The sequence below is a fragment of the Osmerus eperlanus genome, chromosome 2 (genome assembly GCF_963692335.1).
Source record: "Osmerus eperlanus chromosome 2, fOsmEpe2.1, whole genome shotgun sequence".
Taxonomy (NCBI): Eukaryota; Metazoa; Chordata; class Actinopteri; order Osmeriformes; family Osmeridae; genus Osmerus; species Osmerus eperlanus.
This window is the reverse complement of record NC_085019.1, coordinates 24,997,270-25,022,533: the sequence shown is the minus strand read 5'-3', so window position 1 is coordinate 25,022,533 and position 25,264 is coordinate 24,997,270. Positions and strand designations below refer to the sequence as shown.

The 25,264-nt window shown below is 49.9% G+C and overlaps 2 protein-coding genes across 2 annotated transcripts in view; both read right to left on the bottom strand.

Moving 5' to 3' along the window:
* Nucleotides 1-3,941: 3,941 nt before the first annotated feature.
* Nucleotides 3,942-10,565, bottom strand: kpna2 (karyopherin alpha 2 (RAG cohort 1, importin alpha 1)). Its single transcript, XM_062455271.1, has 11 exons — nucleotides 10,361-10,565; nucleotides 10,068-10,175; nucleotides 9,800-9,940; nucleotides 9,188-9,276; nucleotides 8,829-9,097; nucleotides 8,656-8,750; nucleotides 7,546-7,809; nucleotides 7,131-7,364; nucleotides 5,830-6,012; nucleotides 4,588-4,737; nucleotides 3,942-4,100 (listed from the first exon to the last, which is right to left on the bottom strand). Exons 2-11 carry the CDS (start codon nucleotides 10,122-10,124, stop codon nucleotides 4,008-4,010), a joined length of 1,575 nt encoding a protein of 524 aa, XP_062311255.1. The 5' UTR covers nucleotides 10,125-10,175; nucleotides 10,361-10,565; the 3' UTR covers nucleotides 3,942-4,007.
* A 400-nt stretch (nucleotides 10,566-10,965) lies between these two features.
* bptf (bromodomain PHD finger transcription factor) overlaps nucleotides 10,966-25,264 on the bottom strand; it is a 38,143-nt gene continuing 23,844 nt past the window's right edge. The window contains exons 21-33 of the mRNA XM_062455263.1: nucleotides 23,485-25,261; nucleotides 23,095-23,400; nucleotides 22,976-23,064; nucleotides 21,074-22,939; nucleotides 17,928-18,716; nucleotides 17,603-17,664; nucleotides 16,259-16,448; nucleotides 15,422-15,852; nucleotides 15,021-15,218; nucleotides 14,703-14,892; nucleotides 13,183-13,267; nucleotides 12,672-12,858; nucleotides 10,966-12,330 (exon numbers count right to left, since the gene is read on the bottom strand). Coding sequence (XP_062311247.1) covers nucleotides 12,312-12,330; nucleotides 12,672-12,858; nucleotides 13,183-13,267; nucleotides 14,703-14,892; nucleotides 15,021-15,218; nucleotides 15,422-15,852; nucleotides 16,259-16,448; nucleotides 17,603-17,664; nucleotides 17,928-18,716; nucleotides 21,074-22,939; nucleotides 22,976-23,064; nucleotides 23,095-23,400; nucleotides 23,485-25,261 — 6,189 coding nt within the window. The 3' untranslated portion in view covers nucleotides 10,966-12,311. The remainder of the gene's footprint in view (nucleotides 12,331-12,671; nucleotides 12,859-13,182; nucleotides 13,268-14,702; nucleotides 14,893-15,020; nucleotides 15,219-15,421; nucleotides 15,853-16,258; nucleotides 16,449-17,602; nucleotides 17,665-17,927; nucleotides 18,717-21,073; nucleotides 22,940-22,975; nucleotides 23,065-23,094; nucleotides 23,401-23,484; nucleotides 25,262-25,264) is intronic.

Genomic DNA, 25,264 nt, shown 5'->3' with positions numbered 1-25,264 from the left:
CAAACAACCGTCCTGTGACTGTCCTCAATCACAGCAGGGGACAAATTCAACAATCCTGTGGGATAATCCCATTTTTGTCCCCGATACTGTTATTGTATAATCTGAAGAGCATCACAGCAGAAGAGCTTGTTGCTTGGAATTAACTTGTCACAATTGGTATTTTTGAATAATTTATGAGGAATTTGGAGGCTGATTACATAATCTGCAAATGTAAATTGGCACTCGGGTTCTAACCCGCCACCTCCGACATTTCAAGCGCGAACAGTACTATCTATCCAACATAAAGAACAGTACTATCTATGCCAACAAAAAGCTAGTGCTTGGTAGGTGCGAGTGGCCTGCATGCATACCAGAGGAGTGAGTTTAACCGATCTTCACTGGCAGAACCCCCACAGAACTACAACCACAGTCACCCCCCCCCCCCCCACAGAACTACAACCACAGTCACCCCCCCCCCCCAGAACTACAACCACAGTCACTCCCTCCCCCCCCACCTCTGAATGTTGGAACCACCAGACAGCATGCAGGAGGAGCCTGTAAGTATGACGTTCAAAGCTCTGGTTCACTGTTAATGTTAAGTGGTGATCATTGGACATAAACGATTTCTGGTTTCAGGGTGAAGGCCCGTCATTCAGAGAGGAGGATGAGGAGACACTGTCCGTGTATTCAAGGAGGGCTGAGATAAGCAATGATTGTATGCTCCAAAGCCCTAGTTGTGCCCAAATGCCCAATGCTTATTTATTTTTCCCAAAACATTTGTTGTAGGACACTGCCCCATGCGCTGAAACTGGTGACAAAGTGAGTAGCCTATAATACTAATAAATAAAACACAATGAATCTCTCTTCAAAAAGGATGAAAATTGAAAAAGTGTCTACAAGAGATACCTGGAAATTTGATGCACTTGCAGTGGAAATGAAAAAAAAGAAGATGCGGAAGATGGAATTGGAAATCAACAACTGGAGAAAGATGTAAGTTTAAATGCCATAATAAAGACAAGCGCACCCACACATATCAAATCACATTTTATTTGTAGAGAATTTTACAAGCAATGTCATAGAGGGCTTCACATATGCCCAGAACTGCACCTCAAACTAAACTGGATCTAACTAACAGAGAGTCAGATGGCTGAGGGAGTTGGGCTAGTAATCTGCAGGTTGCCAGTTCGATTCCCAGCCGTGCCAAATGACGTTGTGTCCTTGGGCAAGGCACTTCACCCTACTTGCCTTGGGGGGAATGTCCCTGTACTTACTGTAAGTCGCTCTGGATAAGAGCATCTGCTAAATGAATAAATGTAAATGTAACTGTGCCTTCTCCCAGGCATCTTCAAGTTAAAATAAAAAATAGATTCTACAAATTGTGACTAAAGACAATATTTCAAACGATTTTCCATCACAGGCTCTGGGAATTGGGCAGTGTTAAGAACTTAAATCACAAACAAGTGGGCCAAATAGGCTACACTGAAGGAAAGAGGGGAAATTTCAAAATCAACAAAACATATACTGCAACCTTATGCTAACCAAATTAATTAGCATCGCAAATTAATTATTTGCATATACATCCCTTATTGCCCTGCCTGTTTCTCAAATTCTCACGCATCTCAATACGCCCCTGTGCGTGATGAGGCCAAACGCATCTCAATACGCCCCTGTGCGTGATGAGGCCAAACACATCTCAATACGCCCCTGTGCGTGATGAGGCCAAACGCATCTCAATACGCCCCTGTGGCCAAGGTTGTACTTGCGCTGCGCATCTGTCTGGGGCTCCGGATAGGACTGGCAGGCCTATCCGGAGCCCCTAACCCATCTGTCTGGGGCTCCTGATAGGACTGGCAGGCCTATCCCTTGTCTCCCAGCAAAACCCTTGAGACTTCGCCTGGATAAATTTTGCAGACTGTATTTTGTAAAGCTGTACATTGAAATTACATTTACAATAGGCCTATACATTGAGCCTACCTTGTGACAATTGTCTGGAAATTGTTGAGGCGCGAAAGATTCGGGAATCATGCACCGAGCCAGGCAACTTTGCCTCCACGTTTGTGATGACACATTCAGCATCACAGATAATCTGAAAACATGTTGGTCATTCGACTGGAATAATAAGCATGAAAAGTGTAAAAATAAATGTAACTAAGTAGGCTATATGTCAAAATTGTGGCAAGTGTTGAATTAGGCCAAGGCAACTCTCTGACAAGATTTTAGAGCCTAAAGCAGATGGAACATAACCATATATATATGGTTATGTTATGTTCCATCCATAGTGCTATGCTAGGCCATTTATCACATTCTATTCTACAACCCCCACAAGCAGTATCTCAATTAATAGTAGGCTACCTTACCTGCACATTGATACTGTGCAGTCCCTGAATGTTCGCTTTCTTTGAAGAGCCCTTCGTATGATGACAGCTCTCTCGTTTAACACCTCGTCAATGAAAGGACACGCCATGATGCACGTTGAGTTCCTCAGCCTATTTATAGAACTTTATTTAGGCTAATTAGAAACATTTGAGTAATCTGGGACATGTTTATCATGCATTTTGTCATTGGACCTGATTGACTAATGCCCTGACCCTTTCTGTGACACCACACTAATCCAGTAAATCACAAAACAGAAATCTTCAGTCACATAACATCCATGCTAAACCTAGAGTCAAAGTTATGTGGACTAGACATTGTCATAGCGAAGGTATGGCCATTCATAAACTAAAATGATGCAGAGAAGCTAATTCAAGCTTTTATATCCAGCCAGCTGGACTACTGCAACACACTTTTCGCAGGTCTTCCCAAGAAAACCACTGAAAGACTACAGCTCATTCAAAACTCTGCAGCTAGATTATTAACCAAAACTAAAAGGAAAGAACACATTAGTCCTGTCCTAGATACGTTACACTGGCTCCCTGTTACCTTCAGAATTGACTTTAAGGTCCTTTTACTCACATACAAAGCTCTAAATGGACAAGGACCTAGGTACATTGCTAACTCTCTTACTAACTACACACCAGCTAGAACACTGCGATCATCAGACACAGGCCTATTAGAGGTCACAAGGAGCAGTCAGAAGAAGATTGGTGATGCAGCCTTACCAACTACGCCCCAAAATTATGGAACACATTACCCATAAATATTAGGGAAGCAAACATGATAGACATTTTCAAAAGACAGCTTAAAACCTATCTTTTTACCAAAGCATTTTAGTCATTTTCTCAGAAGGGTTTTATTACTTTTATTATTGTTTCTCTTGATTTTCACTCCCGCAAAGACTGCGGCTTGTGTTTTGTTGAGTTACATTTTTGGACTGATATAAAGTTAAATTTAGCGTCATGTCAGAAAATCATAGTGAATAATCGTTTTCCCATTGGGTCAGCATTACAGGAAGGTCTGGTTAAGCACCAACTCAGGCTAAGCCTGACAGTTAGCCTGCCCCAGACCTGGCTAGTTTCGCAGCCCAAGTTGTCATAGTAATTGAGTTCGAAGTAAGTTGAACTAGCTTTATGGAACCGAATGAACTAGAAATGAGTCAGACTCACTGACATAAGTCTGGCTTACTTGGTAAACTCTCTTTATGGAACAAGCGTTTTATTTCATGCTGAAAAAGTACAAAAGGGCTTCTTTTAAAACTTTATTTACAGTTTAAACCTGATTAAAAGGTAATATACATGCCTGACTTCCATCGTCACATTGACATAACAGACAGTAGAAACAGAACACAGAGCAGTAGAGACATAACAGACAGTAGAAACAGAACACAGAGCAGTAGAGACATAAGACAGTAGAAACAGAACACAGAGCAGTAGATACATAACAGACAGTAGAAACAGAACACAGAGCAGTAGAGACATAACAGACAGTAGTAACAGAACACAGAGCAGTAGAGACATAACAGACAGTAGAAACAGAACACAGAGCAGTAGAGACATAACAGACAGTAGTAACAGAACACAGAGCAGTAGAGACATAACAGACAGTAGTAACAGAACACAGAGCAGTAGGCAGGGGGAGATGGGATGAGTTTAGAAGTTGAAAGTGCTTGTTTGGTTGTCGTTGATCTGGAATGCGTAACCATCAGTCATAGCTGCAGGTGCCACCTGCTGGTCCTCCTCCTCCTGCAACACAGGTAACATGTTAGAACCGGTAGCACAGAACACCGGCTCAACTGTACAGTACATTTAGTCATTTACATTTAGTCATTAGTCACAGTACAGGTTGGGTTAAATGTACAGTATTGTACTTCTGTCCTCCGCTGTAGATAGCACCCCTTCCATCTTGCTGGTCGTCATAGTGACAACGCATGAAACTGCTGTAACGTGGTCTTCAATGCAACGCGCGCGTATGCGCACACACACAATCCTTTTATCAGCTACCAAACAGAACAAATGCACCTCCTCTATAGGCACCTCCTCTATAGGCACCTCCTCTATAGGCATGATTTTGCAGGTTGCCATTTAACTGATTATTCCAGTGAATTATAAACATATTATAGGCAGATAAAGTAGCTTGGCTATTTAAAAATATCGGGAAAAGCTTCAGAATGCTGCATGACTGAGCCACAACATCAAGGACAGAACAGTCTGAACAGACGAGTCTCCTCACCTCTGCAGAGAAGTATTTCTCTATGAGCGCCAACGAGGCCTTGTAGACCATCTCGTTCTCGTGAGACTGCAGGGCTTCGATACGGTCCAACCCCCCACACTCCTCCACCATCAGGCACAGCTTGTCTGTCTCCTCGATCTTCTCCCCAGCCTGGACACACACACTTCATTGTTCGAGCCATCCAAGCACTAAGAACAGTATGTGTAGTTTCTGTGTTGGTGTGCCTCACCAGGAAGATGTTGGTGTGTGTGTGTGTGCCTCACCAGGAAGATGTTGGTGTGTGTGTGTGTGTGCCTCACCAGGAAGATGTTGGTGTGTGTATGTGCGCCTCACCAGGAAGATGTTGGTGTGTGTGTGTGTGCCTCACCAGGAAGATGTTGGTGTGTGTGTGTGTGCCTCACCAGGAAGATGTTGGTGTGTGTGTGCCTCACCAGGAAGATGTTGGTGTGTGTGTGTGTGCCTCACCAGGAAGATGTTGGTGTGTGTGTGCCTCACCAGGAAGATGTTGGTGTGTGTGTGTGTGCCTCACCAGGAAGATGTTGGTGTGTGTGTGTGTGCCTCACCAGGAAGATGTTGGTGTGTGTATGTGCGCCTCACCAGGAAGATGTTGTGGGGGGTGTGTGTGTGAGCCTCACCAGGAAGATGTTGGTGTGTGTGTGTGCGCCTCACCAGGAAGATGTTGGTGTGTGTGTGTGCGCCTCACCAGGAAGATGTTGGTGTGTGTGTGTGCCTCACCAGGAAGATGTTGGTGTGTGTGTGTGCCTCACCAGGAAGATGTTGGGGGGGGGGGTGTGTGAGCCTCACCAGGAAGATGTTGGTGTGTGTGTGTGCCTCACCAGGAAGATGTTGGTGTGTGTGTGTGCGCCTCACCAGGAAGATGTTGGTGTGTGTGTGTGCGCCTCACCAGGAAGATGTTGGTGTGTGTGTGTGCGCCTCACCAGGAAGATGTTGGTGTGTGTGTGCGCCTCACCAGGAAGATGTTGGTGTGTGTGTGTGCCTCACCAGGAAGATGTTGGTGTGTGTGTGTGCCTCACCAGGAAGATGTTGGGGGGGGGGGTGTGTGAGCCTCACCAGGAAGATGTTGGTGTGTGTGTGTGCCTCACCAGGAAGATGTTGGTGTGTGTGTGTGCCTCACCAGGAAGATGTTGGGGGGGGGGGTGTGTGAGCCTCACCAGGATGATTTTGGTGTGTGTGTGTACGCGCCTCACCAGGAAGATGTTGGTGTGTGTGTGTGAGCCTCACCAGGAAGATGTTGGTGAGGGCATCCAGGATGACCAGCAGAGTCTTGGTGTCTTTGGAGGACAGCAGTGCCAGCAGGGGATCCAAAGCACTGCTCTGCACCAGCTGCACCACCTGCTCCACGCTGCCCCCGCTGGTCAGGTTGGTCACCGCCCACACCGCCTCCTTCTGTGTCTTAAAGTCACCCTGCAGATGGAGGGGAGGAGGGGAAAGATCATCAATATTTTGAAGAAGTCTTTGTGAGTGTCTGAGATATGGTATTATGCATGAGTGCGCCAGAGTATCACCCCTCAACTGAATAACCTCAGATAAACGTTGACCAATCAGAAATACATCTTGCCAAGCTCCAAGTTATCTGTGTGTGCCTGAACCACAGGGGTTGGGACCAATAATTGTCTTATAAGGAACTCCTGGCAGGTACGGACGTGGTTGAAGTCAGCCTGTGACAGACTGATGGTTCAACCAATCACCTGCCAAGCACTTCCTGACAGTCCCCTGCCCTCTTCCAAGGATGACGTCCCCGATGTTTATGTGTAACAAACTATCTTGCGAGTCAGTTAAAAAATATATATAAAAAAAAACATGGCAAGAAGAAATACCGTATTTCTTCGATTAAACAATGTTCATTTTTGGTGCGGCGTTTATTCGAGGGGCAGCGTTTAATTAGTAAGAGAGATTTCTGCTAAATGACTAAATGCAGTGAATTATAGCTGCAGTGCGGCCATAGACAAACAAAGAATAGACAAGGAGGTCAAACACAAAGCCTGGTGTAAAATTGAAGCCGCGTGTTCAGTCGGGAGTACAAGTGCGAACCATTCACAACGCTTTTACGAAGACCCCACTTACAATGCTTTGTGGTCAATTAGGTGTGCGTGGGTAGTACTTTAACTGTCTCAAATACACGTGTTCTACATTGTGTAGAAATCTGAAGCAGCATGCCGAAAAGTTCTTACACTTCAGCTTTCAAACAGAAAGCTGTGCAGAAAGCCCTCACCAGCAGCAACAGATCTGTAGCACGAGTACTTGGGGTTGATGAAAGGTGAATTTGCGAGTGGCAGTCAGCTACCTCGCTTCGATGAACTACCTGTACACCAACCCTAATAAATACTGTATTTTAATTAAACCAATTAAATAACCGTTTTTTGTTTTTTTTGGTGCAGCGTTTAATCGAGGGCGGCATTTATTACACAATGTTCATTTTTGGTGCGGCGTTTATTTGAAGAAATACGGTCATTAAATATCATCATTAATAGTGCCCCCGCCCCCCCTACTTGCCCAGCCCAGACAGACATAAACAAGCACACCTGTCTCAGCAGGTCCACCAGGAGGGGCAGCAGGCCTGCGTCCAGCACTGCTTGGATCTGCCCCTCACTGCCAGCCGTCACGTTGGACAGCGTCCAGGCCGCTTCCTTCTGCACGCTGGGCCGAGCGTGGCGCAGCAGGGGCGGGAACACAGCCAGCACACCTGCATCCAGCACAGCCTGGGTCTGCTCATCCGTCCCCGTCACGATGTTGCCCAGGACGCGCAGGGAGGGCGTCTGCAGAGGCAAATCAAACGCACTCCAAGGGTTAAGGTGAGTACGGTACATTTGTTCCGTGTTTACAGTGCTATAGCCGTTAGAACCTTTTATGGTCAGTGTGTGTATACATTTTTGTGTAAGTCAGTGTGTGTGTTGTAGCTGTGTGTGTGTTCACGTATATACACACACATGCACCCACCAGGACAGACAGCTCTCCACAGCCCAGCAGGGTGACCAGACGTGGCAACAGGCCGGTCTGAACCACCACCTGGATCCTGTCGTTGGGTCCGTCCGTCAGGTAGGACACGGCCCAACAAGCGTCCGCCAGAACCTCTCGGTCGCCGTGGTGAAGCAGGCGCACTAGCGCAGGCAGCAACTGCTGCACGGCGCCTAGTGGGGGGGCGGGGCTCTTGTTCCGACACAAGTTGGACAGCGTCCACGTCACATTCCTCAGATAGCCGGCCTGGGGAGAGTTAGGACCAGGTCAGGACTTCTGAACCTTATATACACTTCTGAATCTTATATATACACACACACACTTCTGAACCTTATACACAAACAGTTCTGAACCTTATAAACTTTCTATATACACTTCTGAATTTTATACACACACACACACACTTCTGAACCTTATATACTGTCTATTAGGGGTGGGGGGGGAAATAGATTTGCATTTGAATCGCGATTCAGTCTTCTAGCAATTCATATCGATTTACAAATGTCAAAAATTGTTTATATTTTGTTCTTTAAAAATAATAATAATAATAACAATGAGTTTACTAAACTGCAAGAAAAACAATACATTTCAAGGTTTTGATGCATTGGGATTTTTTTCTTCCAACACTTAACTGCCTATCACAGTCAAATAGAAACTGCCTATCACAGTCAAATAGAAACAAGTAACACTAAACAGCAAACTGGAATCAAATGTAAGCATATATTGAATCGAAATTTGATTAAAAATCAAATTGTGAATACAGTTTTTATCGAATCGTGACCCCAAGAATCGATTCGAATTGAGAGGTACCAAAAGATTCCCACCCTTACTGTCGATAAGCACTATTTGTTTATTTAAATCAGGTGAAATGTACTACTGCCAAACCTTAGAAATACTACATCTACTACAACACCCCCTAGTGGCCGGACCAGCACTTCAGACAGGAAACGGGGAGAGGGGTTTGAATTTGAAACCAGAATAGGGAAGAGGTCCTCAGCTGTGATTGGTGGATGCAGCTGTGCCTGCTGTCCCAACCCCAGATCCCCTCCTCCCCCCTCTGTGTGTAGTGTGTGTGAGTGTCCTGGTACCCACCGAGAGGACAGAGAGGTCAGGGACAGCCAGCAAGCTCAGCAGCGGAGCCACCGCCCCGTGTTTGATGACGAGATCCCTGTAGGCTGAGCCATCCCCTGGAACACACACCACAGTGAACACACACACCATGACAACACACACACACACCACGAGTGACTCCAGGAAGTCCTTACCAGCAATGTTGCCCAGCGCCCAAACGGCCTGCTCACTGATATGGGGGTGGGGGGAGCGGACCAGGCTTACGAAGGCTGGGATGCCCCCCCCCTCCACCACCGCTGTGGTCTGGTCCGAGGTGCCGGACGCGATGTTGGTCAGCGCCCACGCAGCCTCAAACTGGATGGGAGATGACTCCTCGAGCCCCAGGAAGGACACGAACCTGGGGATCAGCCCCGCGGAGATGATGTGGTCTATCGGGGGGTGCCGCTCGCGAGACAGCAACTTTCTGTTAACACAGAAACGGCACAGAGTCTGAGATCACGTTCCTTCATCCCGAGTCCGTCATACAGCCTGCACATGCGGTAGAGCTCCTCACCTGGCGGCTTGAGTGGCCTGCAGCTGCACGTCCAGGCTCGCGCTGTTCACCCCTGCTACGATCTCCGCTACCGTCCAGTGCCGAGACGGCTGCGTTCATGCAACACAATGAGTAAACTAGTCAGTCTCCAGGTGACACGGCCACTCAGTCTCTTTTAAGTAAATAGCCTTATATGTTATTACTTTGCCGAGCAGACTAACACGTATTGATAGGCCCTGTAATTGCTGACCATAATATGCGAGATTCATAGTCGTCATATCGCAACGGCATCTATACAGTGCCAGTAGCTCGTCGATCGCTATGTTAAATTATGTAAATAAATTCAGGTTAAATTACTACATTAATGGGTACAACGCCATCTCTGGCCAGTGTTTAATAAATAAAGAGATTCTGGGTGATCAGCAGTAGTAAAGCTATAGAATGGGCTATTAATATTAAGATCAAGCGACAGTAACCACACCTTTGTCTTTTGTGATCCCCATAATTGCAGCTAATACATGTGATCCAACTCGGCTACAGTAGATCAAAGTGTCGGCTTGACTAATACTTGAGAGATCACACAAGTAGTGCAATTAAGCTTACCGATAAAAGTTGTTTTAAACACCGTCTTACCTGTGCATTTTGACTTTTCTCTTGCAGAGGCGAGGTAGCCTCGTCAGGCAGAGTGGTCACGTTCCTCCTCTTGAATATCTGATCATCCTTCTTGGCTTTACGAAGCTCCACGTTTACCTCGACCCTTCGTCGACGAAGTTCCTGGAGAAAAGTGAAATTGATAAGAGATCACAGATGATGGATCAATGATTCTCGCCCAAGTGAAGCTTGATGCATTAGTTACTCATGAAGCATACGTGTACAGTACTTTACTATACACTCGACGTACATTTGCATCTTTGCCCTTGTTCTTGAATTTATTCAGACGATCTGCGTTCTCAGACATCTTGTCGCGTTTGACTGCAGATTGATCTTAAAACTGTAGGCCCTATACTTTCTGAAAAGCATAAATACAGTGTTATCAGCATATCAGCCAACTGGGAATTCCTTTGCAAACAAGAGAGCCTATCGTCAAAGCAATCGTTAGTTCCACTACAGCAAATGAATTAGCTATATTAATATGACGCGAAAATACTCAAATAAATTAACTTATGTAGTAAGTAAGCTAGTTGATCCACTTACCCCTTCCTGGTACTTGTTTAGAAATTTCTGTTAGAAAAAGAAACTGTACAGACCTTTAAATTCGTGCCACAATCTCCAGTGATTGGCCTGTTCGAGTCAAAGCACGGTCCTATTGGACTGTTTTGAAAAATCACAGGGTTCTCCGGATATGACGCAATGCCAGAGCTTCATCGCGAGTTTACAAAGAGGCTCACGTTGTCTTGTGCTTGGGCCACACCGAGGATCTCTCGGCAGGCTTATGCCGTTTTGTCCAAGTACTTGCCACGTTTACAGCTTTTAAACAGTGACAACTAAATATGTGGTAGTTCAATTTGTTTTCTGATCAGCAAAGTGATGCATTTGTTGCAAAAACAAAGTATGACTTTTAAAAGTGACATTTCCGTGCCCTTTATGTTGTCTGTGATGGTTTGAACTCCCAGACATTTTTCCAATTGAACCGAATCTAACTATGATTCAAACTTCTTATCTTGGATGACCCTGAAGATGTTGTCAGCTGTTACAGGTCAGCTAAGAACCAATGTGCATTTTGTCTTCCATAAACATTCCTGTGTGAAACCATTCGATCGGCCACCACCTCCACAGTATAAAGTTCAGACACATTTGAGTGAAGAGCTTCTTCCTTTATTCAGTTTCATTTAGCCTACATCAAGATTTAATCAGTTGAAATACCCCAAAAAATAAGAAAAAATTGAGTTAAGACGCTTTACAAAGAAAGGAGGAGACCGCTACGTCCACTCTAGTTATCCTTCTCGATGTCCCAGGGCCATAATGTGGAACTATCCAGTTAGTATCCAGCCTTGCTCAGTATGCTGAGTGAATCAGCACTAAAATGTCTGTCTTGAACACATGAAGGCTGTGTGCGCAACCAAAACAGTGGTCCAGAGAGGAGAGAGTAATAGAAAGGAATGATCAAGAAAGAACATTTCTTAATGGAAGTATGTGGACTGTCCGAGGTAAGCGTCTGAAGAAAAACAAAACTATTGACCCCCAGGACCCAGTATTGACCCCCAGGTGCCAGATTGACCCTCCACCGGAGCCAATATTCACCCCCCCAGGTGCCAGTATTGACCCCCAGGTGCCAATGTGCAGCACCAGTCCTTGAGAAGCAGCTCTAAGAGGCCAGAGAGGACATCTGAAGCTTGTGGTTATGAGCCCTACAGAACGGGAGAGAAAGGGAGGTGGAGGACAGGTTAGAAACTTTACAGGTTTTTATTTAGTACTCTCTAAACACAAGTGACATGAACATGGACAAACAAATCAATGCAGTGACCCGTGGATTTAGGAGCAGGGGGTTGCAGGTGGGAATGAGTGGTTAATTCTTCTTGAACCAGGACCACAGGATGTTTGAACTATACAACAATCCTTCACAAAAGGATTTTAAAGACCATACAACCATTACATTTATTGTTTTAATCAATCACAAAATTATTTAAAACTCCCCAAAACAATAACAATCAAGTAGTGGAGCTGGATGTCTCCTTCCCACTGAGCAGACGGCCTGCCTACCCAGTAACACATCACATCTTAATTGTTAGCAAGGCCACCAGGAGGCAACACAAAACGGCCTACAATAAAACACTCACTTTTACACCGACGGTTGAGAAATCTGGATCTTTAATCCAACTGACAATTGAATGAACCACCAACCAACTAAAACAGATTCATCAACAACTCATGCTTTGCCGAGTTGTACATGCCAGATTTAAACACTAAAATTCAATGAAGTGAAAATAAATGTACAGCGTTTTCCTGGTTTCTGTGAGATGAGTCTAGGTGGCTGCCAACTACAGATAGCCACTAAAGGCATCTTTGGAATTCCTTCACCTAAAACTCAAAAACATGGTTTGGATTGCTTCTACAATCTTCTACAAGGGCACAGAATGTCCACTGTCAAGGAATCCACCAGTCCGGAGCTAGTGTCCCTACGGAGCTGCCTGTCCCATCAACACCCTCACACCTGAGAAGACCACCTGCAACAGAGAGAATGAGGTGTAAATCAGACATGCAACTTGAACACACTGGGGATGATGCATGGTTAGATGTGGCAGACAAACGTACACATGCAGACACACACGTGCACATACAGCTTTTAGGGGAATGTGCACCCAGAAGCCCACATGCTGATCTGAGAGGAGTCATAGTGAGTCCACAGCAGCACTACCATAAGCACAGCAAGCACACAGGTAGGACAACATGGCTGGTCCCACTGAGGACATAGGAGAGAAGAAAGAGGAGGGAAGAGGAGAGGAGGATAGGGGAGAGAGGAGAGGAGGAGAGGGGAGAGAGGACAGTCCCTGCTCGTGGGACTGACCTGCCAGCTTTGAAGCTCTTGAGCTTCTGCACGAACACGTCCTCCAGCTGCTCGGCACACTGGTAGAAGGGGGAGTCGGGGGGGTTGTAGTAGCGGCAGTTTTCAAAAACTTTGGTCACGTCGGCCACAAACTCCGTCAGCTTGCTGTAGTAGCGCTGCTGCAGCCTGGCGTCCATAGTAGAGAAGTCTAGGACAGGAGCACAGTCATAACGTAAGATAAACAATCCTAACCATCCATAAAATACCATCTGTAAACGACCACCTATAAACTAAATTACCATCCATAAACTACCATCCACTACCATACAAAAACTACAACTACCATCCACTACCATTCATAAACTACCGCTACCATCTGTAAACTACCACCAATAACAACTTAAACTACCACAATGAGGAGCACAGTCACCATCTACTACCACTGACTAGGTAGTTCCCATGTGCTATAGGTCAGAGACAGGAAACTGCCTTCTGGTACCGAGGAAAGAGAGGTAATAGATTTAAGGCTCACCCATTGGTTCCTTGATGACTCCATAGTAGTCAGGGGCATCTCCAGGGTCCACAGGCTCGAGGAAGGGCCAGGCCATCTTATGAGCCTGATAAAGCAGAGAGGCGGGTAGAGCTCATCATGCTATGATATTTTCTAATCTAAAGTAGTTCTATGCTGTGCTATACTACTCTATACAGTGCTATGCTATGCGCCCTGCTATAGGGAGCTGTGCCAAAGTATCCTATCCTCTGCTATACTGGGCTAAATCATGCTACCCTATCCTATCATATTCTATGCTAAACTGCACTATCCTATCATATTCTATGCTATACTTTGCTATTGTATTCTATGCCATGCTACACCACACTCCCCTACCTGTAAGGCCCGCTACGCTACACCACGCTCCCCTACCTGTAAGGCCCGCTACGCTACAACATGCTCCCCTACCTGTAAGGCCCGCTACGCTACACCACGCTCCCCTACCTGTAAGGCCTGCTACGCTACACCACGCTCCCCTACCTGTAAGGCCTGCTATGCTACACCACGCTCCCCTACCTGTAAGGCCCGCTACGCTACACCACGCTCCCCTACCTGTAAGGCCTGCTACGCTACACCACGCTCCCCTACCTGTAAGGCCCGCTACGCTACACCACGCTCCCCTACCTGTAAGGCCCGCTACGCTACACCACGCTCCCCTACCTGTAAGGCCCGCTACGCTACACCACGCTCCCCTACCTGTAAGGCCCGCTACGCTACACCACGCTCCCCTAACTGTAAGGCCTGCTACGCTACAACATGGTACACCACGCTCCCCTACCTGTAAGGCCCGCTACGCTACACCACGCTCCCCTACCTGTAAGGCCCGCTACGCTACACCACGCTCCCCTACCTGTAAGGCCCGCTACGCTACACCACGCTCCCCTACCTGTAAGGCCCGCTACGCTACACCACGCTCCCCTACCTGTAAGGCCTGCTACGCTACAACATGGTACACCACGCTCCCCTACCTGTAAGGCCTGCTACGCTACACCACGCTCCCCTACCTGTAAGGCCTGCTATGCTACACCACGCTCCCCTACCTGTAAGGCCTGCTATGCTACACCACGCTCCCCTACCTGTAAGGCCTGCTATGCTACACCATGCTACACCACGCTCCCCTACCTGTAAGGCCCGCTACGCTACACCACGCTCCCCTACCTGTAAGGCCCGCTACGCTACACCACGCTCCCCTACCTGTAAGGCCCGCTACGCTACACCACGCTCCCCTACCTGTAAGGCCCGCTACGCTACACCACGCTCCCCTACCTGTAAGGCCCGCTACGCTACACCATGCTACACCACGCTCCCCTACCTGTAAGGCCCGCTACGCTACACCACGCTCCCCTACCTGTAAGGCCCGCTACGCTACACCACGCTCCCCTACCTGTAAGGCCCGCTACGCTACACCACGCTCCCCTACCTGTAAGGCCCGCTACGCTACACCACGCTCCCCTACCTTTAAGGCCTGCTACGCTACAACATGGTACACCACGCTCCCCTACCTGTAAGGCTCGCAGTATTCTTTTCAAGCCCTCGTAGTCCTTAGCGGTGAGCGGCGTGAGCACGGTGGTGTCCTGCGTGGCCTGGCACGGTGGGCACACATACGTGTCGATGTGCGTTGCCTCGCTTGGCACGATGCCCACACAGCGCCCATGGTACCAGCTCTGGCACCGGTCACAGCCAATATAGAACCTGCCAGGGAGAGGGTCAGATGGGTTGGGGTGATGCAGTGTGGGGTCAGAGTGTTCAGGGTGTTGGGGTCAGGATGATGCAGTGTGGGGTCAGGGTGTCAGGGTGCTGGAGTCAGGGTGAGGTCTTACTGTGCTTCATCATAAGGTGTCCTGCAGATGCAGTAGAGTTCCTCCGTGCTGGCCCCACCCTCCTGCCCAGCCCCGCCCTCCTGCGCACCCGAGCAGTCGGCACAGACGTAGTCGTCCAGGAGACGGGCCTGCTGCTCGGTGATCCCCACACATGCACCGTGGAACCAGTTAGAACACAGGTCACAGCCAATGTAGAACCTAGAACAGGAACACCGTAAGAACTTAGAACACTACTCTGCCCTCTGACGGATCACAGGGAAGGGTTGTGTGTGATAACTGCCCGTGTTCATGCATCACATAGAGAATGGGAAAGAACCAAAATGAATATTCATGAAAGCATTTTGTGAAATTATGAAGGGGCGGAACTTTGTAGTTGCTCAGGGCTGGTAAACATGTCTCACCTAGATTCATCATACGGTGTTCTGCAGACGCAGTACAGGTTGGTGTCTCTCCTAGGATCTCCTGAGGTAGAAACCACTGTCTTTTTGGGCTTGGAAGAACATGAGGAGGAGTCCATGGCCCGATCTCTCTCTTTGTCTTTGTATTTGACTCTCTCTCCATCTCTTGGTTTACCCCTGTCCCTGTCTACATATCTGTTTCTGTCTCCATCCATATAGGAATCTCTCTGTCTTTTACGGTCCCTTTCTCCATCTCTTTGCCGGCTTCCATCTTTCTCTTCCTCCCCCTTGCGTTTATGTGCGGACTGAGAGGAGGAGTGAGAGGAGGAGTGAGAGGAGGAGTGAGAGGAGGAGGATGAGGCAGCCTGGTTGATTGCTGCCTGTGCTCTCTCCTTCTCCCTCCTCAGTCGGCTGATGTCCCTCCTCAACTCCTCCTGACGGGGGAGGAGGGAGGTAGGGGGAGGGAGAGAGAAGGACACAGCCAACAAAGTCCAGATTAGTGTGTGTCAGGCATGTTCAGAAGTACATGTGTGTCAGGGGTGTGTGTATCAAGTTTCCCAGGTGTGTGTGTGGGAGTAACAGGTGTGTGTGTAGGAGTATCAGGTGTGTGTGTGTGGGAGTAACAGGTGTGTGTGTGTGTGTGAGTAACAGGTGTGTGTGTGTGTGTGAGGTGAGTAACAGATGTGTGTGTGTGTGAGTAACAGGTGTGTGTGTGTGTGTGAGTAACAGGTGTGTGTGTGTGTGTGTGTGAGTAACAGGTGTGTGTGTGGGAGTAACAGGTGTGTGTGTGGGAGTAACAGGTGTGTGTGTGTGGGAGTATCAGGTGTGTGTGGTCCTCACCTGAACCTCCAGCTTCAGCTCCTTGTCCAGCAAAGCTCTCTTCTTCAGGATCTCCTGCTTTAGGTGCTCCTTGTGTCTGTAGAGCCCTGCCGACACTCTGCAGACACTCTGCTTAGAGCGTCTCTTCTCCTCAGCCTCCTCCTTCCTCCTCCTCCTCTCCTCCTCCTCCATGCGCTCCTCCCTCCTCCTCCTCCTCCTCTTTTCCTCCTCCATGTGCTCCTCCTTCCTCCTCCTCCTCTTCTCTTCCTCTGTCCGCTCCTTCTTTCTCCTCCTCCTCTCCTCCTCCTCCTCCTCCTCCTCCTCCTCCTCCTCCATGCGCTCCTTCCTCCTCCTCCTCCTCTCTTCCTTCTCCTCCATGCGCTCCTTCCTCCTCTCCTCCTCCTCCTGCTCCTTCCTCCTCCTCCTCTTCTCCTCCTCCTCCTCCTGCTCCTTCGTCCTCCTCCACTTCTCCTCATCCTCCATGTCCTCCTCCTTAATCCTCCTCTTCTCTTCCATGCACTCCTCCTGCTCCTTCCTCCTCCTCCTCTTCTCCTCCTCCTCCTCCTGCTCCTTCGTCCTCCTCCACTTCTCCTCATCCTCCATGTCCTCCTCCTTAATCCTCCTCTTCTCTTCCATGCACTCCTCCTGCTCCATCCTGTTCAGGAGGAACTTCATTAGCTACCAGCATACAGTCAGATGTTATGGTCGGTTGGTATAGTGTTAGTCAGATGTTATGGTCGGCTGGTGCAGTCAGATGTTATGGTCGGTTGGTATAGTGTTAGGCAGATGTTATGGTCGGTTGGTATAGTGTTAGTCAGATGTTATGGTTGGCTGGTGCAGTCAGATGTTATGGTCGGTTGGTATAGTGTTAGTCAGATGTTATGGTCGGCTGGTATAGTATTAGTCAGATGTTATGGTCGGCTGGTATAGTATTAGTCAGATGTTATGGTCGGCTGGTATAGTATTAGTCAGATGTTATGGTTGGCTGGTATAGTGTTAGTCAGATGTTATGGTTGGCTGGTGCAGTCAGATGTTATGGTCGGCTGGTATAGTGTTAGTCAGATGTTATGGTCGGCTGGTATAGTGTTAGTCAGATTTTATGGTCGACTGATATAGTATTAGTCAGATGTTATGGTCGGCTGGTATAGTATTAGTCAGATGTTATGATCGGCTGGTATAGTATTAGTCAGATGTTATGGTCGGCTGGTATAGTGTTAGGCAGATGTTATGGTCGGCTGGTATAGTGTTAGTCAGATGTTATGGTTGGCTGGTGCAGTCAGATGTAATGGTCGGCTGGTAAAGTGTAAGTCAGATGTTATGGTCGGCTGGTATAGTGTTAGTCAGACTAGACTATCTGGTACATACCTCTGATTGTCCTTTATCTCAGTAGGTGACATCATTTTCCTCTGTTTCTGCTGCTCCAACACCTGCAACAAGAACTAGTCAATGACCACTGCTCTACAAGCTTGATTAAACCTCCACCCCCCCTCCCTCAAACCTGACCATCTCTCTCAACTCAGAGCATTATAATTACATTTTAAACTCAGATAAGTTTGGTGTGACGAATATGTAGATGTCCGCCTGCCCTGATCAGTGATACAGGTGTGACTGCTTTTTATTGTTGGTGTAGATGAGCCCATGCTAAGCCCGTTGGAGATACCTGGGTGGGAGATAACTGGTTGAGAGATACCTGTGTGTGCATGCTGGAGCTAGGCCGACTGGCCTCCTTAGCATCCTGGTGTTGCTGGGACTGGAAACACTGGGTCTGGAGGTGTTGGGTTCCTGTCTGGGGTTGGGTCTGGAGGTGTTGGGTTCCTGTCTGGGGTTGGCTCTTCAGCTGGAGGTGTTGGGTCTGGAGCTGGAGGTGTTGGGTTCCTGTCTGGGGTTGGCTCTTCAGCTGGAGGTGTTGGGTTCCTGTCTGGGGTTGGGACTGGAGCTGGAGGTGTTGGGTTCCTGTCTGGGGTTGGGTCTGGAGCTGGAGGTGTTGGGTTCCTGTCTGGGGTTGGGTCTGGAGGTGTTGGGTTCCTGTCTGGGGTTGGCTCTTCAGCTGGAGGTGTTGGGTCTGGAGCTGGAGGTGTTGGCTTCCTGTCTGGGGTTGGCTCTTCAGCTGGAGATGTTGGGTCTGGAGCTGGAGGTGTTGGGTTCCTGTCTGGGGTTGGGACTGGAGCTGGAGGTGTTGGGTTCCTGTCTGGGGTTGGGTCTGGAGCTGGAGGTGTTGGGTTCCTGTCTGGGGTTGGGTCTGGAGCTGGAGGTGTTGGGTTCCTGTCTGGGGTTGGGACTGGAGCTGGAGGTGTTGGGTTCCTGTCTGGGGTTGGGTCTGGAGCTGGAGGTGTTGGGTTCCTGTCTGGGGTTGGGTCTGGAGCTGGAGGTGTTGGGGTCGGAGCTGGTGGATCTGGAGGTGTTGGAGCTGGGGCTGGATCTGTTTTGCGACAGCAGATGACTGAATGGTCACAAAGTTTGGCGCCTGTTGGGCCTGCAGCTGAGAAGAAAAAGGAGGACAAAATGTCCAACCACCTTATTGTTGAGTTTTGTACAGTATTTAGGCTTCAAAGACAACTTATTACAGGATTTGTAAACAACAGATCTTGTTTTTACAGGCCTTTTGTAAAAAGGGCTCAGTTTACAAAATGTCTTCAGATTTCTGCTAAGAAGGTGATCGGCTGCAATCTGCTATCCCTCTAGGACCTTGAGGCAAGCAAGGTGGCCACTTCCTCCCACCCTAGAAACTAAGGCTGGGCGATATAAAAAAAAAATTGATATCTTGATATTGTCAACATTTTTACGATATTCAATATATATCTTGATATGTTTTCATTTGCATTTTCTTTTGCCCCCATTAGAAAACAACAAACTATTTAGATAGAACAGCTATTGTTACAAAGTACAAAATGTGTAGTGCAAATTTAAGCAGTTGCCATAACATGGTACTTGCAACTTGACAAAATGGACCTCACATAGAACAATTCATGCAGAGGTCCTTATGTGACAGGACAAAAAGAGAGAAAAAGAGAGTGCCTGTTCGAGTGCAATTTTCAGTGTGTGTTTGTGTGTGTGTGTCTGAACACAGAGGAGCCAGACGGTGATCTTAAAACACAAGCAATACAAGGACCAGCAAAATAAATAAATAATAACCTATATTCGATATTTTCACATTTTACATCGTCGTCAAAATTATTGCTAATATTTGATATATCGCCCAGCCCTAATGGATACACTCTGTTCCATCCACTCCCCTCCAGCAGGAGGCTGCGGTCCATAAGGACCAAAACCTCACGCCACAAGGGGGGGGTCAGATGGCTGAGCGGTTAGGGAGTCGGGCTATTAATCAGAAGGTTGTTGGTTCGATTCCTGGCCGTGCAAAATGACGTTGTGTCCTTGGGCAAGGCACTTCACCCTACTTGCCTCGGGGGAATGTCCCTGTACTTACTGTAAGTCGCTCTGGATAAGAGCGTCTGCTAAATGACTAAATGTAAATGTAAGAACAGTTTCTTTCCATTTGCAGCTGGCCTCATCAACAAGGCCCAGAACCCCCAATTGTCACTAACTCGCGTATAAAATACTGAGCATTACATTAACGCTCCTCTGGGACAGAGCCTCACTGCACTCTTTGTATTAATATTTAATTTTATATTGTACAGTTTTGTTGTAAATTGTTTATATTTCTTACTTCTTATATTTAACACTTTTTAAAGATTCTTATATGTTTACTGTATGCACCTGCCCACCAAAGTCGATTCCTTGTTGTGGAAACTACTTGGCGATTTAACTTATTCTGAGATTTGATTTGATAACCTGTAACATGATTTATTTAGGTCCTGCTGTATTTAACCCAATTTGTGTGTATCAATGAATGTTTTGCCTTTGTTACATGTATTTTGCTTGTTTTCTTAGTTTCGTTATGCATTTCCTGTTTTAAGTTAAACGCTTTTATTCTGAAGGCGGGGCTCGGGTTAAAACGGAAATAGAGATGTGTGGAAATAGAGATGTGTGTGATGTTTTAGGGTGTGCTAACCCTGTGTGCGAAGACGGTGAAAGAAAAGAAAGGATAATATGACGGTTTAGAGAGTAAATAACCCTAACAGTACTGCCTAACCCCAACCTAACAGTACTGCCTAACCCCAACCTAACAGTACTGCCTAACCCCAACCCAACAGTACTGCCTAACCCCAACCCAACAGTACTGCCTAACCCCAACCTAACAGTACTGCCTAACCCTAACCTAACAGTACTGCCTAACCCCAACCCTAACAGTACTGCCTAACCATAAAAAGTTACGGTATTAGTACCCCCCCGAAGAGGCAAAAGGTTTGTTAATATATGAGAGATATAATAATTAACAAATGTAATAACTGTGTATTTGTTTTTAGACAGCATTAGTAATGGCAAGCTATGTGTATAAGCTACTACAGTGGTGCTAACAGCAAGGAGATGCTGAACACGTGATTGTTGTTTTTGGTTGGTTGGAGGTGCTCTATCAGGCTGGAGGTATTCTACCAGGCTGGAGGTATTCTACCTGGCTATAGGTATTCTACCAGGCTGCAGGTGCTCTACCAGGCTGGAGGTGTTCTACCTGGCTGGAGGTATTCTGCCTGGCTGTCGGTATTCTGCCTGGCTGGAGGTATTCTACCTGGCTGGAGGTATTCTACCTGGCTGGAGGTATTCTGCCTGGCTGTAGGTATTCTGCCTGGCTGGAGGTATTCTGCCTGGCTGGAGGTATTCTGCCTGGCTGGAGGTATTCTACCAGGCTGCAGATGCTCTACCAGGCTGCAGGTGCTCTACCAGGCTGCAGGTGCTCTACCAGGCTGCAGGTGCTCTACCAGGCTGGAGGTACTCTACCTGGACTGCTGGTGCTGGATGGACCTGGATGGGCAGCTGCAGGCTGAGCGGCTGGGCTCCTCCGTGCTGGGGGTGAGGCCGGGGCGATGGCTGGGAGTGAGGCCGGAGCGATGGCTGGGGGTGAGGCTGGAGCAATGGCTGGGGGTGAGGCTGGGGCGATGGCTGGGGGTGAGGCCGGGGCGATGGCTGGGGGTGAGGCCGGAGCGATGGCTGGGGGTGAGGCCGGAGCGATGGCTGGGGGTGAGGCCGGAGCGATGGCTGGGGGTGAGGCCGGAGCGATGGCTGGGGGTGAGGCTGGGGCTGAGGCTGGGGCAATGGCTGGGTATGAGGCTGGGGCGATGGCTGGGGGTGAGGCTGGAGCAATGGCTGGGGGTGAGGCTGGGGCGATGGCTGGGGGTGAGGCTGGGGCGATGGCTGGGGGTGAGGCTGGAGCGATGGCTGGGGGTGAGGCTGGGGCGATGGCTGGGGGTGAGGCTGGAGCGATGGCTGGGGGTGAGGCTGGGGCGATGGCTGGGGGTGAGGCTGGGGCGATGGCTGGGAATGAGGCTGGAGCGATGGCTGGGGGTGAGGCTGGAGCGATGGCTGGGGGTGAGGCTGGAGCTGGGAATGAGGCTGAGGAGGCAGGGCAGACAGCACCTGGACCTGCTGGTGCAGCCCTGTCTGCACCATGATCAGCTGGGTCTGGACTTTGGCCTGGTGCTGAGCCTGGGCCTGGGGATATTTCACTGTGGTCTGGGTGATGGTGGGGGAGACCAGGTGAGGAGATGCTGGGGTCTGGAACATCGGGGCCATGGCGGGGGACAGGCTGGGGAGGGAGACTTGAGTAACAAGGGCACAATGTGGGGACACTTGGGGGGTTACAGGGGCATGTACAGGGGCAGGTAAGGAAATTGGGGCATGTACAGGGGCAGTTACGGACACAGGGGTAGATACAGGGGCAGGTACAGGGGCAGGTATGGTGACAGGGGGAGGTACAGGGGCAGGTAAGGAGACACAGGCAGGTATAGAGACGGGGGCAGATTTAGGGGCAGGTAAGGAGACAGGGGCAGATTTAGGGGCAGGTAAGGAGACAGGGGCAGATTTTGGGTCAGGTAAGGAGACAGGGGCAGGTAAGGAGACAGGGGCAGATTTAGGGGAAGGTAAGGAGACAGGGGCAGGTAAGGAGACAGGGGCAGATTTAGGGGCAGGTAAGGAGACAGGGGCAGGTAAGGAGACAGGGGCAGATTTAGGGGCAGATTTAGGGGCAGGTAAGGAGACAGGGGCAGGTAAGGAGACAGGGGCAGATTTAGGGGCAGGTAAGGAGACAGGGGCAGGTAAGCAGACAGGGGCAGATTTAGGGGCAGGTAAGGAGACAGGGGCAGGTAAGCAGACAGGGGCAGATTTAGGGGCAGGTAAGGAGACAGGGGCAGGTAAGGAGACTGTGGAAGGTGCAGAGACAGGGGCAGGTTTAGAGACTGGGGCAGGTAAGGAGACTGGTGCAGGTAAGGAGACAGGGGCAGGTACAGAGACAGGAGCAGGTAAGGAGACAGGGGCAGATTTAGGGGCAGGTAAGGAGACAGGGGCAGATTTTGGGGAAGGTAAGGAGACAGGGGCAGATTTAGGGGAAGGTAAGGAGACAGGGGCAGATTTAGGGGCAGGTAAGGAGACAGGGGCAGATTTTGGGGAAGGTAAGGAGACAGGGGCAGATTTAGGGGAAGGTAAGGAGACAGGGGCAGATTTTGGGGAAGGTAAGGAGACAGGGGCATGCACAGGTGTGGAGACAGAGGAAGTAAAAGGGATAGGTTTAGAGACAGAAGCGGGAACAGAGGCAGGTTTATAGACAGGGGCAGGTAAGGAGACACAGGCAGGCATAGAGACAGGGGCAGATTTAGGGGCAGGTAAGGAGACAGGGGCAGGTAAGCAGACAGGGGCAGATTTAGGGGCAGGTAAGGAGACAGGGGCAGGTAAGCAGACAGGGGCAGATTTAGGGGCAGGTAAGGAGACAGGGGCAGGTAAGCAGACAGGGGCAGATTTAGGGGCAGGTAAGGAGACAGGGGCAGGTAAGCAGACAGGGGCAGGTTTAGAGACAGGTGCAGGTACAGAGACTGGGGCAGGTTTAGAGTCTGAGGCAGGTAAGGAGACAGGGGCAGGTAAGCAGACAGGGGCAGGTTTAGAGACAGGTGCAGGTACAGAGACTGGGGCAGGTTTAGAGTCTGAGGCAGGTAAGGAGACAGGGGCAGGTTTAGAGTCTGAGGCAGGTAAGGAGACAGGGGCAGGTTTAGAGACTGGGGCAGGTAAGGAGACTGGTGCAGGTAAGGAGACAGGGGCAGGTACAGAGACAGGTGCAGGTACAGAGACTGGGGCAGGTTTAGAGTCTGAGGCAGGTAAGGAGACAGGGGCAGGTAAGGAGACTGTGGAAGGTAAGGAGACAGGGGCAGGTGCAGAGACAGGTGCAGAGACAGGGGCAGGTTTAGAGACAGGTGCAGGTACAGAGACTGGGGCAGGTTTAGAGTCTGAGGCAGGTAAGGAGACAGGGGCAGGTAAGGAGACAGGGGCAGGTAAGGAGACTGGTGCAGGTAAGGAGACAGGGGCAGGTACAGAGACAGGAGCAGGTACAGAGACAGGGGCAGGTAAGGAGACAGGGGCAGGTAAGGAGACATGGGCAGGTACAGAGAAAGGGGCTGCTTCAGGGGCAGGTATGGAGACAGGGGCAGGAACAGGAGCCCCTGCTGGCTGAGCCTGTGTCTGAGAGGAGGCTGGGGGGAGGAGGCTGGGTGGAGGCTGGGAGGAAGCTGGGGTCTGGAATGCTGCCCTCCACCTGGGCTGCAGAGAGGGCCTCACAGCCCATCTTGAGTTTGAGGACACTGCAGAACCCACCACGGAGGCTGGAGACACGGTGGAGTCTGGGACCAGGTTGGCGGTTGGGGCCATAATGGAGGCTGGAGCTGAGGCCAGTGTAGAGGCTGGAGCCAGGGTGGAGGTTGGGACCAGGGTGGATGTTGGGACCAGGGTGGAGGTTGGAGCTGAGGCCAGTGTAGAGGCTGGAGCCAGGGTGGAGGTTGGGACCAGTGTGGAGGTTGGGGCCATGGTGAAGGCTGGAACTGGGTTCAGGGTGGAGACTGTAGCCATGGTGGAGGCCAGGGCCAGGGTGGAGGTTGGGGCCAGGGTGGAGGCTGGAACTGAGGCCAGTGTAGAGGCTGGAGCCAGGGTGGAGGTTGGGACCAGTGTGGAGGTTGGGGCCATGGTGAAGGCTGGAACTGGGTTCAGGGTGGAGACTGTAGCCATGGTGGAGGCCAGGGCCAGGGTGGAGGTTGGGGCCAGGGTGGAGGCTGGAACTGAGGCCAGTGTAGAGGCTGGAGCCAGTGTGGAGGTTGGGACCAGTGTGGAGGTTGGGGCCAGGGTGGAGGCTGGAACTGGGTTCAGGGTGGAGGCTGTAGCCATGGTGGAGGCCAGGGCCAGGGTGGAGGTTGGGGCCAGGGTGGAGGCTGGAACTGAGGCCAGTGTAGAGGCTGGAGCCAGTGTGGAGGTTGGGGCCATGGTGGAGGCTGAAGCTGAGGCTAGTGTAGAGGCTGGAGCCAGGGTGGAGGTTGGGACCAGTGTGGAGGTTGGGGCCAAGGTGGAGGCTGGAGATGAGGCCAGTGTAGAGGCTGGAGCCAGGGTGGAGGTTGGGACCAGTGTGGAGGTTGGGGCCAAGGTGGAGGCTGGAGCTGAGGCCAGTGTAGAGGCTGGAGCCAGGGTGGAGGTTGGGGCCAGGGTGGAGGCTGAAGCTGAGGCTAGTGTAGAGGCTGGAGCCAGGGTGGAGGTTGGGACCAGTGTGGAGGTTGGGGCCAAGGTGGAGGCTGGAGATGAGGCCAGTGTAGAGGCTGGAGCCAGGGTGGAGGTTGGGACCAGTGTGGAGGTTGGGGCCAAGGTGGAGGCTGGAGCTGAGGCCAGTGTAGAGGCTGGAGCCAGGGTGGAGGTTGGGACCAGTGTGGAGGTTGGGGCCAAGGTGGAGGTTGGGGCCAAGGTGGAGGCTGGATCTGAGGCCAGTGTAGAGGCTGGAGCCAGGGTGGAGGTTGGGGCCAGGGTGGAGGCTGAAGCTGAGGCTAGTGTAGAGGCTGGAGCCAGGGTGGAGGTTGGGGCCATGGTGGAGGCTGGAGCTGAGGCCAATGTAGAGGCTAGGACCATGGTGGAGGCTGGAGCTGGGTTCAGGGTGGAGGCTGGGGCTGGGTT